At 33.6% G+C, this 17,826-nt stretch overlaps 3 protein-coding genes and 1 pseudogene across 3 annotated transcripts; 2 read left to right on the plus strand and 2 right to left on the minus strand.

Moving 5' to 3' along the window:
- The first annotated feature begins 673 nt into the window (after positions 1-673).
- Positions 674-5,646, plus strand: LOC107929945 (inter alpha-trypsin inhibitor, heavy chain 4). The gene is made up of 13 exons (XM_016861495.2): positions 674-1,322; positions 2,588-2,740; positions 2,820-3,032; positions 3,102-3,191; positions 3,279-3,395; positions 3,467-3,736; positions 3,811-3,967; positions 4,048-4,125; positions 4,208-4,308; positions 4,448-4,618; positions 4,721-4,795; positions 4,870-4,977; positions 5,053-5,646. The coding sequence occupies exons 1-13, from the start codon at positions 927-929 to the stop codon at positions 5,392-5,394; spliced, it is 2,271 nt and encodes a 756-aa protein (XP_016716984.2). The 5' UTR covers positions 674-926; the 3' UTR covers positions 5,395-5,646.
- Positions 5,647-7,770: 2,124 nt separating this feature from the next.
- LOC107929975 (sm-like protein LSM1B) lies at positions 7,771-10,708 on the plus strand. The gene is made up of 5 exons (XM_016861534.2): positions 7,771-8,183; positions 9,160-9,228; positions 9,324-9,439; positions 9,547-9,609; positions 10,184-10,708. Exons 1-5 carry the CDS (start codon positions 8,123-8,125, stop codon positions 10,259-10,261), a joined length of 387 nt encoding a protein of 128 aa, XP_016717023.1. The 5' UTR covers positions 7,771-8,122; the 3' UTR covers positions 10,262-10,708.
- Positions 10,709-10,794: 86 nt separating this feature from the next.
- LOC107929976 (actin-like) lies at positions 10,795-12,266 on the minus strand (annotated as a pseudogene).
- Positions 12,267-13,797: 1,531 nt separating this feature from the next.
- Positions 13,798-16,778, minus strand: LOC107929902 (pollen receptor-like kinase 3). The gene is made up of 2 exons (XM_041117123.1): positions 15,434-16,778; positions 13,798-14,390 (listed from the first exon to the last, which is right to left on the minus strand). Exons 1-2 carry the CDS (start codon positions 16,776-16,778, stop codon positions 13,822-13,824), a joined length of 1,914 nt encoding a protein of 637 aa, XP_040973057.1. The 3' UTR covers positions 13,798-13,821.
- Positions 16,779-17,826: the final 1,048 nt, after the last annotated feature.

Here is a 17,826-nt window from a genome sequence, read left to right on the forward strand (position 1 = left end):
TGAAGTCTAATTAATAACATCGTCAAATTTTTTTATTAAATCAAGATATACGATATTTTTAAATTAAAATGAAAATTTTTCTCATCTAATTAATTTAAAAATGTATGGGAAGTCATCATGTAAGTAAAAGAAAAAAATCGACTTTCACTTTGTTGATTTGAGACGATGTTTACCTTAAACACCATATTCAAAAAAAAAAATCTCAACCTCAGATTTGATATTTTTATTTTTATTTTTAATCTTCGAAGCATGTAATATTAATTGTGTGAGTGAATTTTTTATTTTAAAAATATACATATTTAGTTAAAAACTAATGATCAACGTAAATCAAAGAGTTAATTAGTCAATTTTATAAGTTCAATGACTCGTGCGAAATATTTACAGGCACTCAATTAATTTTTTTCAAAATAGTTCAAAGCTAATGATACACCATTAAACTATTATTAAATCCAAAATTAAAAGTTTAAGGACTAAATTAAAAATACCATAAGATTACAAGGACTAGAAGCAAAATTATACCTAGTAAAATCCGTCGCTTAGCCAATCACACCAAGAAACGAACCCAAAAACATCACCCCGCACACAATCATTTCCCCACTTCCCATCCAATCAAATTTCGCCACGTATACCATCTCCTTCGTTTCTAACGCGCAATGTATGATAATATCATAATCATGTGAAGTAAACGATCATTCACCGTTGTCAACAAAGTCCACTTTTATCTTTATTATTCGAAGAACAATACACGCAAACGAATCAGATACTAAACATCAATTGCTCCCAAAAAGCAAAAAAATCCGATCTTTGAAGTAAACCCATTGCCTCTAAATTCAATTTCTTCTCTTTTTTGGGTTATTCTGCAAAAAATCCGATATTTTTTTTTTCTGCAAAAAGGTGGGATTTGTGTTTTTATTTTGGTCTTGTCAATGGCGGAAGATTTTGCAAAGGCAGTGGAAGATGGTTTAAAGCTAGCGAAACGGATATATTTAGGTAAAGACAAAGCAGTTATGACGGCGCCGAAACCGCCGTCTCCACCTGTTCAAGGTTTAGCCGATTATTACTTACCATCTGCGCCGATGGTTTACGCGGTTATATCCGACCCGAGGTTTGTTGATAACCCGGATTTCCCTAGTTATCAGCCTCACGTGTACGGCAGGTGTGATCCACCGGCTTTGATTCCATTACAGATGAGTGGGGTTGATCTTGAAGTTAATTGTTATGGGGATACTGCTTTTGTTCAAATTTCTGGGAAATGGAGGGTCCATTGTGTTATGGGTAGTCATTCTTGTGATTGTCGTATTGCTGTCCCTATGGGAAACCAGGTTTGTCTTCAAATTGTTTGTTCATTAATGGAAAATTGGGAATTTTTGATATTTTTTTCATAAAAAGGGGTTGTTTTTTCACTATTTTTTTGTCTTGATCTTAGCTTCAAGTTCCCTTTTTCAGCTCAATAAGTTACCTTTTCTATTTGATTCTGAATTTTTTTGGTGGGACTATATTTCGAGTCGATCCAAGTCAAATTTGGTGTTGTAACCGGATTTTGCTTAAAGTATCGAGCTCATTGCGGTCCAACATGTCTGAACTATAGGATTCACTATCACCAATCTACATCATCGAGAAACCTAGAGGGGAGGCGTAGCTACAAATCCTGAAAGGATTAGATCTTATAGATGAGAAACCTCCATTTTTAATAGGGGTAATCACGATCCCGGAAATGTTTAGTATTTAATAGAGATTGTCACGAACCCGTAAAGAATTAGTTTCTGTGAATTCCATTTAGGAGGGGTAGTCACGATCTCTGAAAGAATTAGAGTTAGTTTAGGAATGCTTCTCACAAAGTCTTATTGGGAAAAAAGAAGAAGAAGCAATTTTGAGAAAAAAATATTTCTAAATAAGCTGCATTTTGAGAGAATATGTGCTACTCTCCGGCGAAAAAATTGGCCGAAAAGCACTTTTTTTTCCAGAAAGCTGAAAATTTTAACTTTTCCTCAAAAGTTTTTTTTTCTTCCTAAAAGCACTTTTGAAAAACATTCCTAAACTAGTCCTTAGTTTTGTAGATGAGAAATCATTTTGGAGGAGTGGTCATGAACCCGCAAAGGATTAGTTTCTATGGATGAGAAGCTTCTAAAGGGTAGCCACACACCTTGAGATGACTAGTTTTTATGATGAGAAACATCCATTTAGGAGGAGTAGCCACGAACCTTTAAAGTATTCGTTTTTATAGATAAGAAATCATTCAGGAGGGGTGGTCATGAACTCTGAAAGGATTAGTTTCTATGGATAAGAAGCCTCCATTTTGGAGTGTTAGTCACGAACCCTGTAAAGATTAATTTCTATGGATTATAAACCAACATGTGAAGATTAGAAAACCTAAAAAATACCCTCTAAAATAGGTTCTTTGCAGCCATTTTGAAGAAAAAGATATGGTCTTGATGGTACCAAAAGGGATGTGCTTTTTGCATAAGAGAAAAAAAAAACCAATTTGTTTATTTTTTTTGTTTTAACTTGATTATGTGTTTAACTAGTTGAAATTGTGCCTATTTAATGGTTTCAAAGCAATAATATATATATCATTTGGCTCTAACAGGGTTCAATTCTAGGTGTTGAGGTTGATCTTCCTAAGAAATCCTATTCTACTGAACTAGTAGGACTAGAAGAAAGTAAGTGTATCGAAAAGAAAGCGAGACCGCAAGATGGTGGTTTTATGAAGCCGCATATATTCATGTTAACGATACCGCAGGTATAATCGGGTTTTTTCGAAGTTATAATGATTCAAATCGATGTAGTTTAAGCTGAATGTTTTTGTTTTACATTTCCAGGTTGATGGGGGCACTAATATCTCGATTAAGCTTCGTTGGTCTCAAAAATTATTGTATAACGGCGGTCAGTTTACTTTAATCGTGCCCTTTAGTTTTCCTGAATATGTTACTCCGGCTGTAAGGAAAATATCGAAGAAAGAAAAGATACAGTTGAATGTGAACTCCGGTATCGTAACTGGCATCTTGTGCAAGGCTACTAGCCATCCTTTGAAGGTGCATATTTTGATTAAGATTCATTATTGATTAATGATATTGTTTGTTCTAAATCCCCATATTTTGCAGGAAACAAAACGGCATGCTGAGAAGTTTTCGTTTTTGTATGAATCTGAAGTTCTGACTTGGTCTAAAACGGACTTTAGTTTCACATATAGTGTAAGAGTAGAACTTAACGTAGCTGTCAAGTTATCATTTCTCCATGATTGAGATACTTATTTGCATAATGTTCGCATGTTTTTATAGGTCTCTTCGAGTAACATGTTCGGAGGTGTCCTTTTACAGTCTCCACCTTTATATGATCATGACCAAAGGGATATGTTCTGTGTGTATCTTTTACCGGGAAGTCAAAAGAGTACGGAGGTTGGTATCTATTCAATTCAGTTTGCTTCCTTTTTTGGTATCTATCCTCATTTTATTGAATTTAATGATAGGTGTTCAAAAAGGAGGTCGTATTTGTCATTGATATAACTAACAGCATGCAAGGGAGACCACTTGAGGCTACTAAGAATGCAATATCTTCTGCCATGTCTAAACTCAGTCCTGAAGATTCATTCAACATTATAACATTCAGTAGTGAGACTTCTCTATTTTCAACATCCATGGAGTTGGCTTCCAAGGAAGCAATCGAAAGGGCCACGACATGGCTTAGCACGAAATCAACTGTTGAGGGCAGTACATTTATATCAATTCCACTAGAACATGTGTGTGTCTGAAACTTCTCGTATTATTTTCCAACGATCTATTCCGTGTTATTAACTTTTTGCTTATCTGCCAGGCATATGAGATGCTATCAAACACGAGCGGTTCAATTCCGATGATTTTTCTTATTACTGATGGGGCTGTTGAAGATGAGAGAAACATAAGTGACCAGATGAAAAAGCGTTTGAAAAACAGTGGATCACTCTGTCCACGCATACATACTTTTGGGATAGGTAATCTTTTCGGTATTTGGAGCTCCTATATGCTGAAAACGGATAAGTTTTAATTACCTTCTTTTGCGGAAATATCGCAGGTTCATTTTGTAATCATTATTTCCTCCGCATGCTTGCCATGATCGGCCGGGGAGAATTCGATGCCGTTTGTGATCTAGGTCTGTATGTGCTTTTACTTCATATCCATCCTTACAAGTCCTATATCATTACTTACTATCTTGTTCCCTCATCTTTTGTCAGATTTAATCGAAAATCGGATACAAAAATTATTTAGCAATGCTTTCTCTACTGTTCTTGCTGATATAACCGTTGATGCATTCAATGATCATGAACAAATTGAGGTATCTTTGTAAAGTTCTTATCGATTTCATTTGTCTATATCACAACAAACACCTTACTGTGATGCATATTTTGAGTGTTCTTACATATATCCCATCCGTGCTTACCTTGTATGTTCTTCGGATTCCTTTTTATCGATAGGTGTACTCTTCATGCATTCCCGATCTTTCATTTGAAAGTCCGTTGACAATATGCGGGAGGTACGAAGGCAGTTTTCCCGACACCCTTAAAGCTAAAGGTATCTTAGGAGATTTGAGTAGCGTTGTCATGGACTTGAAGATAGTAAGGGCTAAAGACATACCTCTCGACAGAGTAAGGCACCTACTACTCAGCTATTTTTTCTTTTTCCCCTCCAAGAAGGGGGCCAGAGAGATGTTATCTCTTAAAAGTTCGTAATTTCCCTCGTTTCTACAGGTATTAGCAAGACAGGAGATCGATCTACTCACGGCTCAGGCATGGCTCTCGGAAAATAAACAGCTCGAGCAAAAGGTTTGTTTTTCGGTGGAATCATAGATCGTAGCAGTAAAACCATTGCTGATGTTATCGGTTTTTGTTAATGTCAGGTTGCACAATTGAGCAAAGTGACTTGCAATATCTCCGAGTATACCCGAATGGTCCTGCTCGAGAAAAATAAAATAGACAAGGCCATAGAATCTTCCGGAGCTCAAAAGGTATGCCTTTCCCTCGTACGCAATTCCGTTATCATTGTCAACCTCGACTCACGAAAGTTGGGGTTTTTGATACAGGTAAAGAAAACTGATCCCCACAAAATCGAAGATCCTTTAGCGCCTCGAAAGACACTGCTTCAAAGCCTTTCAGTTGGCTTCGGTGACCTAACTGCAACCGCTGAAAACATCCGTCCAGGATTCGAAGAACCGAAATTACCTGACGCAGCCGAGATTTTCTTGAAGGCAACATCGAATTGTTGTGGTCGGATGTGTAATCGATGCTGTTGCATGTGCTGCATACAATGTTGTTCAAAGATGAATGATCAATGTGCCATTGTATTAACACAGATTTTCACTGCATTGGCATTCATTGGTTGCATTGAATGTTGCACATTGTGTTGTGGACAAAATGGGCAATAAAATGCAAGTCCCTGCCGTGTTATAAATTTGTTGTTGTTGTATATTGGTGTTTATAGTGTATACAAATATATTTATATTTATTTTGTTGTACCTATACGAACTTATGTGATAGTACGATAGTAAAGGTGTTCACCACTCCAAATGTGATATGGGTTTGAGTCATGCTAGTCGTATTATTGTTAAAGTTTTTTTCCTCCTCTTGTAATTCATCAAAAAAAATAAGTATTTAATATATTCTGAATTTTCCTTTTATTATATATTTTTTCACTTAAAGCAATAAAAAAAATAAAATATGATAAGAAAAAAATAAGGTAAAAGAAATTTTAAATAGGACACTCTTTTTTAGTGTAAAACAACTTACAATTAAAACCATAAAGAAAGTAAAAATGTGATATGTGTACAAAACGAAAAATCGAGATAAATATCAAACTTATATATAAAATTTGATTTGGTGTAATTATATATATATAGAATTTTGATTTTGGTTCAAATGTATACATGAAACTTTATGTTTGATTCAATTATACATATATAAAGAAATAAATACATTAATTTATTTTTATATTGAATAAATATAATCATATGTACGTACAATATATGAACGTCTATATCAATAATTGTATTAATAATTTGTAAGTACTGAATCAAATCAAAATTTAATGTATAAAATTGCATAAAATCAAAGATCTTGTATAAAATTACACATTAGACAAAATACATGTATAGTTTTAAAATTTATCCCAAAAGAAAATTAAAACAATTTAAAATAATTCGTTTTTCATCTAAAAAAATGAAATTATATTTTTTTGATATTATAAAAATACAAAAAAATGTTTAATATAACATTTGGTACTTAAATTCCACATTTTTTCCTAATTTGGTACTTAGATTTTTTGTTACTCGAACATGACATTTTTCCTAAAAATATAGAAATAGAAAATAATGTTGATCAAGTCAGTTTTCTAACCAAACCAACTAATTGTTCAGTTAACATGTAAATTTATTATTAGTTTAATATAATTGATTGAATTTTTATATAGCCTTAACCGACCGTGTGACCGAATAAAGATAATAAAAAAAACTCTTGCATCGTCATTTTAACAAAAACAACGGTGCTATCAATTGGGACATACTGCTAGCATCATAAAATGTAGAGAGACCAAATTATGTCGAGTTAAAGTAGAGGAGATTAAATTCTAAATTTCATCATAGTAGAGAGACTAGAAAAGAATTAAACCTTTTTTTAGCCGTCCATTGATAGATTCTGTGATTGTTTGGGCTAAAGTTATGTACCAGAAAAATAAGGTGGCCCAAGATTGGACCGGACTGGCCCTGGTTCACAACCCAAATGAACTTCAAGTCCGGTCTAAGCCCCAATGATTCCAAAAACAGCTTCAATTATCATAGAAAAACCAATAATTAAATTACTCCAAATAGTCCTAAGCCAATAATTGAAGCAATAAATTATCATAATTAATAAAACCCAATTTCATTATTTGGTCTAATTTTATTTTTAATCCCTCTAGTACGTAAAAATTTAAGATTTAATCCTTTCATGTTGTTAATCGGTCCAAATTAATAACACCATTAGGCATTGTTGTTAAAGTGATGAAATAGATCTTTTTTACTCGTACTAAGTGACACAGTTAGGGTACAGGGAAAAAAACTAAAAATTTTGTTTAAGGAAGGTCGAAATAAAATTATAAATTTTGGAGAGTCAAAGTTAAAAAAATTATGTGAAAAAAGAATTAATCTTTGGAGGGGGTAAAAATATAATTTTTCTATTTAGTCAAATATTAAAAGGCTTAAATTGAATGATTTAAATTAAAAAAAAAGTAAGAGGTACTAAATTTTTGAAAATAAAAGTTTACAAAAAGTTTAATGATTTGGATCATATTTTGACTTAAATAAAAATAAAGGGTTAAATTACTATTTAAGACCAAAACTTGGTAATTTTTCTCACATTGAAGTTTGAACTTTTTTTAGTTCAAGTTAAGTCCTAAACTTTATAACTATTCTCATATTAAGGTTTGAACTTGGCAACTTTTCTCACATCGAAGCTTGAATTTTTTTTTATTTAAGTTAGGCCTTAAACTTGACAATTGTTTTCACATTAGGATTGAATTTTAGGGTTTTCAAGAATTCACTTGAATAAAAAAAAGTTTAGACTTTGATGTGAAAAGAGTTGCTAAGTTCGAGCCCCAAAACGGGATTAACCCAAAATTAAATAATCATTAATCAATTGTTTTATTTAGGTTTCCCAAAGTCAAAAGGGCCGTTGAGCTGAGTTTTTAACTTTGTTTTTACTCTGTCCCAATTAAAATAATTCATAAAAATTAATTAATAAAAAATGTTATTATATTAAAAAAAAAAAGAAAAAAGAATGTGAATGATTGATCCACCAAAGCTTTATGCTTTAAACCTAAACAAACATAACTCTCTTTTCTCTCTTTTTTTCATCATCATAAACGCTTCGTATAATTTAGTCAATAAATCTAGGGTTTTACTGCTTTAGGTGATGATCTATTTTGGGTCTATTCTTAATTAGGAAGATAAATTGGGGGGAAAAAACGAATTGATTTTGTTTCCATTTTTTTTTGGGTGGGTGAAGAGTGGTTTAAAGCTTTAAACTTTGGTGACTGGGTGGGTGTCGATTGTGGAGGCCAAATCCAATGCCATTTGTTTAGAATCGGGGATTTAAAAAAGTATCAAAGAAGATTGATTTTCAATGTCTTGGGCTGGCCCTGATGATATCTTTCTCTCCACTTCCCTTGCTACTTATCTAGACAGTAATCTCTCTTTTTTTTCTCTGATTTATATGTAGTAAATAAGAAAATGCAATTAGAAATGTTTTTTTTATGTTTGTTATCTTTAAATTATCTTGTTCTTTTTTTTTGCGGGGGGGTTTGGCTTTGATTTGGTGTTCGATTTGTTGAATGAAACTGTTTGATTCAGTTGATTCATGTTTGTGTACTTTTTTACAGTATTGGGGGTTCTTTTTCTTTGTGAAGTTATGTTCTTGGATTGTTCTATTTTTTGGGGAATTTAGGATTTTTTTTTTAAGAATTGGGAGCAATTGATATTGTATTGCATGTAAAATTTATTTCTTTTTAGATTGGAAGGTAGGGCAAAATTAGATGAAATGGGTTTGTTTAGGTAAAAGAGGCTTCTTCTTCTTTTTCTTTTTTCTTTTTTTTTTCCTAGGCTTATGGATTGGTTTTGTTAGAAAGACTTTGAAGATGATCAGAGGTTTACTTTGGGTATAAATTTACAAGCTTTCGGCATTGTTTTGATCGATCGAAACATTGAATGAAAGTTACCATCATGGTCCTTTGGCTGAAATCTCACAATGCCATGTGACAATTTGACATTTGTTTTGAATACATTTGTGTAACCTAATCATGATAACCTCTTACACGTGGTGTAGGAGCGAAACCGGAGTGAGATAAAAGTAAAGATAAAAAATTTGGGAAGTGGGGCAAAGCTAAAGTTTTTGTATTAAAATGTCAAATTGAACTTTTAATGTTTGAGAGAGGCCGAAAATGCAATTTATCTATTTAACAAAGAGGCTAAAAGAGAATAAAATTGAATTATTAATGTTCGGGAGGAACTAAAGTTGCAATTGTACCATTTAACCAAGGGAGGCCCGAGGCCCCCCGACATGGAGTTTACTGGCATAGGCCATCATGCATCTAGTCCTATGTGTGCTAGCAGTTGAAAATAAATATCGTAGAACATTCATAAGGGCTTTTATATATTTTGCAGAGAAACTCCTTGTCTTGCTTAGAGATGGCCGGAAGCTTTTGGGATTACTACGTTCGTTTGATCAATTTGGTAACTCATCCTGATTTTATTCCTTGTTTACTGCTTTATTTGCATCTACTGTGTTGAATTATGATCATTGATGCTATATCTTTCCGGTTTCACAGCTAATGTTGTTCTAGAAGGCGCTTGTGAGCGAGTTATTGTTGGCAATTTGTACTGTGATATCCCCTTGGGTCTATATGTAATCCGTGGGGAGAATGTTGTCTTAATAGGAGAGCTGGTATGCTGTTTAAATGCAATCCTTTTTTTTCATGCTTTTATTTAAATGTGGAATCGGTTTGTCTTACGTTGTTTTTTTGTGTTTATGAAATGGTACTCACCATATAGGACTTGGAAAAGGAAGAGCTTCCATCTCATATGACCGCTGTGTCGGCTGCCGAGATTAAAAGGGTAGGGATCTTCTTATAATTCTGGTTTCTTTTTCATGTTTTCGTGCGTGTGTTTCCATATCTATATGACGGAACCTATCTTATGAGAAGCTATATGGATATTTCCACTTACAATATATGCAAACTTTTTCATTTAGGTTAAAATATGCCTTCGTCCCTATACTCTTCATAAATTTGGAATTTAGTCCATTTATTTTTCATATTTCAAAATTCATAGTTACATGCCAACTAAGTGAGATTTTTTTTTTAATTTCAAAATGTCACATCAACAAATTTAACAGTGTTAACAATTGTACTTGAAATTTGAAATCTGAAAAGTAGAGGGACTAAATTCCTAGAAATAGAAGTATAAGGATTATATTCTAAATTTTTGAAGAATATAGGGACTTATGGCATATTTTAAGTTTTTATTTATAACTGGCAAAGAAAGCTGTACTAATTTGCTATTCCGAGATGATTAATAAAAGAATTCGAGCAAGATACAGATAGCTCCCCATAGCATTAACTAAGCTTAATTGGTTTCGTTAATATTTACTTACACAATACTTAAAGCTTGTCTGTTTACCCTTTTCCAGGCACAGAAAGCCGAAAGGGAAGCAACAGATCTGAAGGGCTCCATGAGAAAACGAATGGAGTTTCTCGATTTCGACTAATAGATCCTGCCATTTTGTTAGAGATTTTTCATGCTATGTTCGCAAATATTAGTGCGATTATGACCCAACATTCGAAACGAGGGTGGGATAGCATGAAAGATTCTTACATTATCTCTGTTGTTGGTCGAGGAAGAAGCTAGAAGAGGGGTGAAAAGGGGTTCTCAACCGTTCTCAACATCTGATCAGCTAAAAGCTTGGGGGAGAGGAAAGTTAATTATTTTTTTGGTCTCTGAAGAGGCAAGTATGATAATTTACTATATGTGCAATACAAGTTTTAGTGTTTTTATTAAGTTTTCTATTTATACCCGAAATTGTCTTTGCTCTTATTACATTTCATTCAAGTAGAAAATTGTTCGAAATTGCTGTTGTTGTTCGCTTTGGTGCCGTATTTTGTTATGGCACGATAACTTTTCGATTATAATTTTTAATGTGTTTAGTTATGTTTCATTGTCCTTTTTAGTTTTGCTGATTATTAGCAAATTTACGCCATAAAAGTAGGTAAACCTTAGAACCTATTTTCTCAAAGCAATTTCTATGAAAATATGTACATTTGTTATTTCCTTTACATTGTGATGAGTACTGAGGATACATTAGAACTATAGAATTTCGGTTAATGTGTGAACTTATTTGTGTATATGCTAGGTATTAGTTGTTGCTCAAAAGCATTTCATGTGAACAATAGATGAGCAGGATTCCATGTACTCTTCCTTTGTAATCCACAGCTGCTAGGAAATTAATCTCTTATTAGATAAGTACTCATCAAAATACCCGAGGCTTGATTTTAGGCCAAGTCAATTTGGATCGGGTCAATTCTGGGTTTAGGTTCAGTTGGTCTAGTTTTATGTTCATATCATTTCAGTTATGTGTCAATTTCGCCTTGGTTGTTTTGAGCACGAGTCATGAATTGGCAGGTCAATTTCGACTTTGGGTCAGTTCAGGGTTCAGGTCATGGTAGATCTACACTACCTGTTCAAAGGTGCTTAGAGAAGCCAAAATGGAGCCACCAATCCAAACACTATACTTCCTATCTGGTGATGCAATCACCTTGACTCTCACCCTTGGGTAGCTGATGAGCTAACCTATTAGCCAAGACTGGCATCGAAGTGGTGCCACCTCTAAGCACCACATTCCCAAACAGCTCTCTTCTAAGATCCATGTCACCCCTTATCGACCTCACCAAAATCTCATGGAGACCGCCTGATTCCATTCCTGGTCTAATAGGATTTTGGGGCATGTAAACCTGCTAGCTCCGATAGTTAGGACTTTGCCCAACTGGCAACTCGTATTGCCTATCGAGCTCCAAAGTTTCCCTTGATACATCAGGTTCCTTCTTGATGTCCATTGCCACGTATGAAAGCTGTTGTTTTATGTCCCGAACAATTTCTTGTTCTGCCAATGTTGTGAAAATGTAACCTTCTTGGGCCAAGATCTTGGTAAGGTAGGCAGTTAGGTCCTTTTCTGCTAGGTCGAGCTGATGGAGTGCATAACCTTCATAGATAGGGACTACATGGGTGACTGCTTCACCTGAGTCCATCACAACTCTTGCATCAATCACGATACCATTCATTAGTTGTCGTTTATAAGGTTCAAGTGTTTTAAGATTCGAACCGGTGGTTCAGCTGCTGGTGTAGAGCGATAAGACCGCTTGAATAGTTATATATGTTGCCAGGATATCGAATGCTTTGAACATGATTTCCACCATTTTTTCTCTATTGTTTCTAGGATTCAATGGAGCCTCTGTTAAGAGAACTGGATGTTCATGGATGTTAACTCTAAGCTCATTATCAAATGCATGCTCCCAAAATCTCTCCATTGCTTCCCAATCTCTCGCTATCCCATGCTCGATTGGGTAACTCAATCCGAGCATCCCTCGCCTCGCTTGCGCTTCGTGTCCTAAGTACACATAGTTCTGTTCAATCACGAACATGACATGTCTGTTTCGCAGATGACCTACAATGCTTGGAAAAACCATGCATGGAGCATCATCACCACCAAAACTAGCCCCCAAAAAAAATCATCAAAAAGTGCGTAATCATGAAAGACAGTGTTGGTGAGAGACACTAACCTTGACGTAACCTGTTCCATTATCACAAAATATTGGCCGATTTTCAATGAAATCCATGCCCCCAAAAAATTGGGACTTAATTGAATTGTCGAGAAAATTAGCAGATATTTAGGAAACTTTGAACTTTGTTGAAAAAATGAAATGGAAGGAAAGATTATTTAATACGCAACTGTTGTTGTCTTTAGCTTTGAAATGAAATTTAGAATGCCCAAAACTTTGGGTTGCTTTTAGAGAATGTCCTAGCTTGTTGGGATGTTAATTTAAAAGGACATCTATATTCCTGATCTAATTACAGTTTTAGTCCTCCTATTATGTTTATATTTGGGGTTTCTTTTTTTACTTTATTTGGCGTAATTTGGTCTATCTACATTAAAGTGATGACATAAAATCCGATTACTATGTTTAAGCCAATGATAAATTTACATGTCTGTTTAATACTTAATAGGCTGTTTGCAGCTAATAGTATTATCGATTTTGACTTATTAATAATATTATAAAAGCAAAAGGGTTAAATTATTTCAAATTAAAGAATAAGGATCAAATATCAAATTTTAGCATGGTAGAAGGGTTAAAACCACAATTCAATCCTATATTCCCTCTGTTTATCAACTGGGTAAGAATGGTTCCCCTTTAAAGAAAGGTTTATTTTATTTTGGCTTAATTAGTGATTTGGCTCTTAAAGTATACTAATTTTTCCATTTTGGTACCTAAATTTTTTTAGCTCAATTTGATACCTAAAGTTAAATTACACTCGCTTTCGAATTCGATGTCTAAATTATGTCTCTATTATATCTTTTAGTCCATCTTTAACAGACGTTAAAAAAAACTTATTTTTAATATATATTTTTATATTTTTTAATGTTTATATACATTTGATAAAAGAAAAACTTATTTTTTTACACAACGTGTCGCTATGTGATTGGTCACCAATTTTTTTTAGCCTCTGTTTAAAATGAATTAGAAAATATAATGAAGGCATACTTTAAGTATCAAATTGAGAGGAGACTGTACTTTAGGTACCAAATTAAGCCAAAAAAAGTTTAGATATCAAAATAGGAAAATGAGTATACTTCAAGAGCCAAATCGTAAATTAAGCCTATTAGTTTATGAGAACATTTTTAATTTGTTTTTATTATTTGATTTCAACAAATTTTTCTATCGTTATCTCAAGTCCTTTAGTCGATAAAAATAAAATTCGTCAACTTAACTAATACTAACAACAGAAAATGAATGATATAAAATATGTAGAGACAACATCGAAAAATATTTAAAAAAATTACAAATTTGAGCATTGAAGAGAAAAGATCGAAAGTATTTACATTGTTAAATATTATTAATAGTATATATATTAATTTGAGTTCATGGATAGAACTAAATAAGAATATCGTATTAAAAACTCTAACATATCTAATTCCTTGGATTAATCTCTGACATCCATTGTTGTCGGAAATCTCAACAATCCTTCTTTTTTTTTTTATGTACACCAAACGAAGATTCAATTAACTTCTAGTATCTTACAAATAACTTCGCTCATGGTTAACCGTTGATCGGGATTACTTTCAACACAAGCAACTCCAATTCGAATGATACTCACCACTTGATTAATCGAATCCGAAGAAGTTGACAATATTTCAGGATCGACCAGTTCTTCAACATGGTCCTCAGATATCGATGATTGTGCCCATTGCACAATATCGATCCCGCCGTTACCAGTGTTTAGGTATTGTGAAGGAAACTTGCCCGTGACGATTTCGAGGAGGACGATGCCGAGACAATAGATGTCGGATTTGGGGGAAATTTTTTGGGATTGAATATACTCGGGGGACTTATAAGCAAATAACCCTTGGGTGACTTTGTCGGAATCAATCAAAGAGTAGAAACCATAATCACTTAGCATGGGTTCGTAGGTTTCGGTTAAAAGTACATTACTGGCTTTAAGGTTACCATGGGGGACCTCGTAGATTTTTAATTGTGTGTGAATGTAACCAAGTCCTTGAGCTATTCCCTTTATGATTTTCAAACGATTGGACCAGTTTAATTTTGCATGAAACACCCCTCGATCACCTCCAAATAATAAAAACAACGCATTAGTTTTTGAATTTTGGTATAAATATAAAAGAGTTAATTGTATAGGATGTCCTTAAAATTTGATCGGATTTTGAATTTAATCTTAAATTTTAAAACATTCTGATTGAGTCCTTAAAATATTAGTATTGTATCAATCAGGTTCTTATATGAGCTTAGCTATCAACTTAGACATTAAAGTAGGGACGGATCTAAGAATGAAGTTAGAAAATTATTTTAGGTGGTTAGAAATGAATAATAAATTTGAGGAGGTCAAAGTGTAATTTTATTATTATGTTAACTTATGCATTAAAGCAAGGGTGAATCTAGAGTAAAGCTAGAAAATTTATTTAGGCACTAGAAATGAATAATGAATTTAAGGGAGCTAAATTGAATTTTACCGTTATATTAACTTATAAATTTATTAATTTTTTAAAAATACTAAAATATAGCCAATGCCACATCCTCCTCCTATCTACACTGCTGGGTGCACAAGATCTTAGATTCTCATGGTCAAAATTGTATTTTGACCCTTTAAAAAATTAATAATCCAAAATTGAACACTTTCAATACAATTTTTTTTCTCTTTGACTCCCCAAAATTAATAATTTTATCTAAACTACCTTAACAAAAAGTTTTCAATTCTTCCCCTTGCATTAAATGCCAGTTTGAATCTTAGGCATGTGAATCGAATTTTAAACACCTGTATTTATTATATAGACAGCTTGAAGTTGAAGTCTTAAAAAAAAAAAGATAATCTTCATAAATTTTAATGATATTAACTGTTTTTTAATATGTCTTATCCAAGCTATCCATATGATACAAACACACATATTTAAAATTCAACCTATATGTTTCAAATATTCTTCGAATTAGGTCTAAGTTAGTATTTAACACCCAAGCTAATAGCTATGTTGAAAGACCTGATTAACATGATATTGATAGTTTTGGGGACCAAATTAGAATCCAAGCTATAGTTTGGGGACGTATGATGCAATTATGAAAATGAAAAATAATCAAAGATGAAGATGATATTCACATACCATGCAAGGCGTATAACAAGCTACCAGAAGGCATGTACTGTGAAACAATAAGCTTCTCTTCTCTTCTAAAATGGTAAGCTAATGGCGTCAACACATTAGGATGTTTAAGAGCCCCAAATCTTTGCATTTCAGTTTCAAATGCATCTTTCCCTAACCTATTCATCTCCCTCATCCTTTTCACCACCACCGCCAATCCATTCCCCATCACCGCCTTATAAGCCGACCCCAATCCACCGCTCCCCAAGACTTCCGCCGCCGCTTTCATCAAATCTTGTAACCCAAAACTACCCTTTTCTTCATTCACCACTACCAAATCAGCCATCCCATTTTTATTCCCTTTTTGTGACGACCCACGTTTGATTTTCCCTTCAGGACCACTCTTTCGACTCGATTCCAATGGCTTTTGCCGAGTTGACTCAGGTACGTTGTTACCTTGCCTTAATGGTTCCCTACTAGAACTATGGTGGTTCGTTAACTCATCTACACGATTCGTTGAAATAATGGCGACCACCACGAAAAACACCACCACCACCAGTGTCACAGCGGAGATAACCACCGTGGCATTTGATTGTGATGATGATGGTGGTGGTGAATCTGGTTCTTCTTGTTTTTCATTTTCTTGTTGAACTTTTCTTGAATCAGCTGTATCACAATGTTTCTCTAAGGGTTTCCCACAAAGTTCATTGTTACCTTCAAATACAGAAGCATTAAATTTCGAAAAACTTTCTGGGATTTTACCATCGAGTTTATTACCTTTTAAATCAAGTGATTTCATCACATTTGGGTATTTTAACGACGGGATTTTCCCGGAAAATCGATTCCCTTCTAAATGTAATTCCATGAGATTCCGTAATTGCATCAACGAATCTGGGATTTTACCACTGAATTTGTTTTGATTCAACCATACTTTTTTCAACGATCCCATTGATTCAAAATAGTCATTTGGTATCTCACCGGTGAATTGATTGTTCGATAAATAAATAGCTCTTAAAGCACCGAGTTTATTCAACTTTGGAATCGATCCTTCAAACATGTTCTTCACCAAACTAATGGTCCTTAAACTACGAACTTTAAGCAAAGATTCAACATCAACCGAACCAGAAAGACCCAAATTTGTTAAATGAAGACCAATTATGGTTTCCCCATCACACATAACACCAATCCATTTTTTCCTACAAGGTGATGAACCTGGAACCCAATTTTTCAACTTGGAATCGCCATTTTTCAATGATTTCTTGAACTTCGAAAGGGAATCAGCATCGGATTGTGAAGAACAAAGGGTTGGGAGGGTTGGGATAATGAGAAGAGATAGTAACAAAGCAAAAACGGGGACGGTGGTGGCCATTACTGAATTGGTGGGGAATGGCTGTGCTTGGCCTCTGTGATTGAAGAGAGCTGTCTCCTGGTGGTGTGGTTTTCTGCAAGTGATTTTTGTTTGGGTAGTTTGGTACTCATCAGCTTAATTTGGGGATAGTAACAGTTTGGTATGGCATTGAGTGGAAGGATTGAAATGATGCAGTTTCGTAAGTTGGGTTTGATTCTAACAATAGGGGAATTTCCATGGCGGTTTTCAACGACGAGAGTGGTCGATGATAGGTGAAACAGTGGCCTGCTTTTAGCTATTAATGGAAGTGACGGCGTATACACTGCTACTGAAATTAGGTCTAATTCTTCCCATAATCCTTGTACTTTTTGGATTTTTGAAATTTAGTCCTTCTAAAAAATTTTCAGGATTTTAATCTAAAAATTAAAATCCAATACCCACGAGGCCTTGGTAGTGATGCTAAAATAAAAGCTATTCGCGTTTAGCGTCCAAGTTCGAGAATTTTATTATGTCCAACTGCCATTTAGGTTTAAGTGAAATTTATATTATTTAAAATTGTATGTCAATGAAGCATTGATACTATTACTTTCGGACTTCGAGTGTTCAAATTCTGAGTTACATTATATTCAATTACTATGCGTGGGTTTTTTTCTCTAAACCCTTAATTAATTTAGGTTTAAGTTTTACTACATGTAGGTACTATACAAATTCATTATGGTCTAACTTCGAATATATTTCGATTTTCAATCTATTGTGATTTGTATTGAGTTGGTTTTCTTTCTAGCTGATTAGACATGTATTATTTATGATTGCTTCTGTAATTGTGATTGTACCTTGTACTTGAAATCTACTTTTAAAAAATTAAAATCCAATTGGTAGTATTATTAATTATTTTTTGTTAAAATCGAGTCTATGTTATCAATTATATTTTAATTTTTTAATAAAAAATTAATATTAAGATGTCACATATTTAAATTTTGCAAAAAAAATTATTAATAGTATTATCAATTATATTATTATTCTTGTACAAAACAACTAGATGACTGATTTTTTTTAAATTAAATTAAAA

The sequence above is a fragment of the Gossypium hirsutum genome, chromosome A07 (assembly GCF_007990345.1).
Source record: "Gossypium hirsutum isolate 1008001.06 chromosome A07, Gossypium_hirsutum_v2.1, whole genome shotgun sequence".
NCBI classification, from domain to species: Eukaryota; Viridiplantae; Streptophyta; class Magnoliopsida; order Malvales; family Malvaceae; genus Gossypium; species Gossypium hirsutum.

What these genes read in the sequence shown, in the direction of transcription:
- LOC107929975 (XM_016861534.2), top strand. Translation starts at nt 8,123, where the DNA reads ATGTCTTGGGCTGGCCCTGATGATATCTTTCTCTCCACTTCCCTTGCT. An exon ending in ACGTTCGTTTGATCAATTTG is followed by an intron (nt 9,229 to 9,323) that starts GTAACTCATCCT and finishes CCGGTTTCACAG; the next exon opens with CTAATGTTGTTCTAGAAGGC. An exon ending in CGGCTGCCGAGATTAAAAGG is followed by an intron (nt 9,610 to 10,183) that starts GTAGGGATCTTC and finishes ACCCTTTTCCAG; the next exon opens with GCACAGAAAGCCGAAAGGGA.
- LOC107929902 (XM_041117123.1), bottom strand. Translation starts at nt 16,778, where the DNA reads ATGGCCACCACCGTCCCCGTTTTTGCTTTGTTACTATCTCTTCTCATT. An exon ending in CTTGTTATACGCCTTGCATG is followed by an intron (nt 14,391 to 15,433) that starts GTATGTGAATAT and finishes TATTATTTGGAG; the next exon opens with GTGATCGAGGGGTGTTTCAT.
- LOC107929945 (XM_016861495.2), top strand. Translation starts at nt 927, where the DNA reads ATGGCGGAAGATTTTGCAAAGGCAGTGGAAGATGGTTTAAAGCTAGCG. An exon ending in ATGATCATGAACAAATTGAG is followed by an intron (nt 4,309 to 4,447) that starts GTATCTTTGTAA and finishes TTTTATCGATAG; the next exon opens with GTGTACTCTTCATGCATTCC. An exon ending in ATAAACAGCTCGAGCAAAAG is followed by an intron (nt 4,796 to 4,869) that starts GTTTGTTTTTCG and finishes TGTTAATGTCAG; the next exon opens with GTTGCACAATTGAGCAAAGT.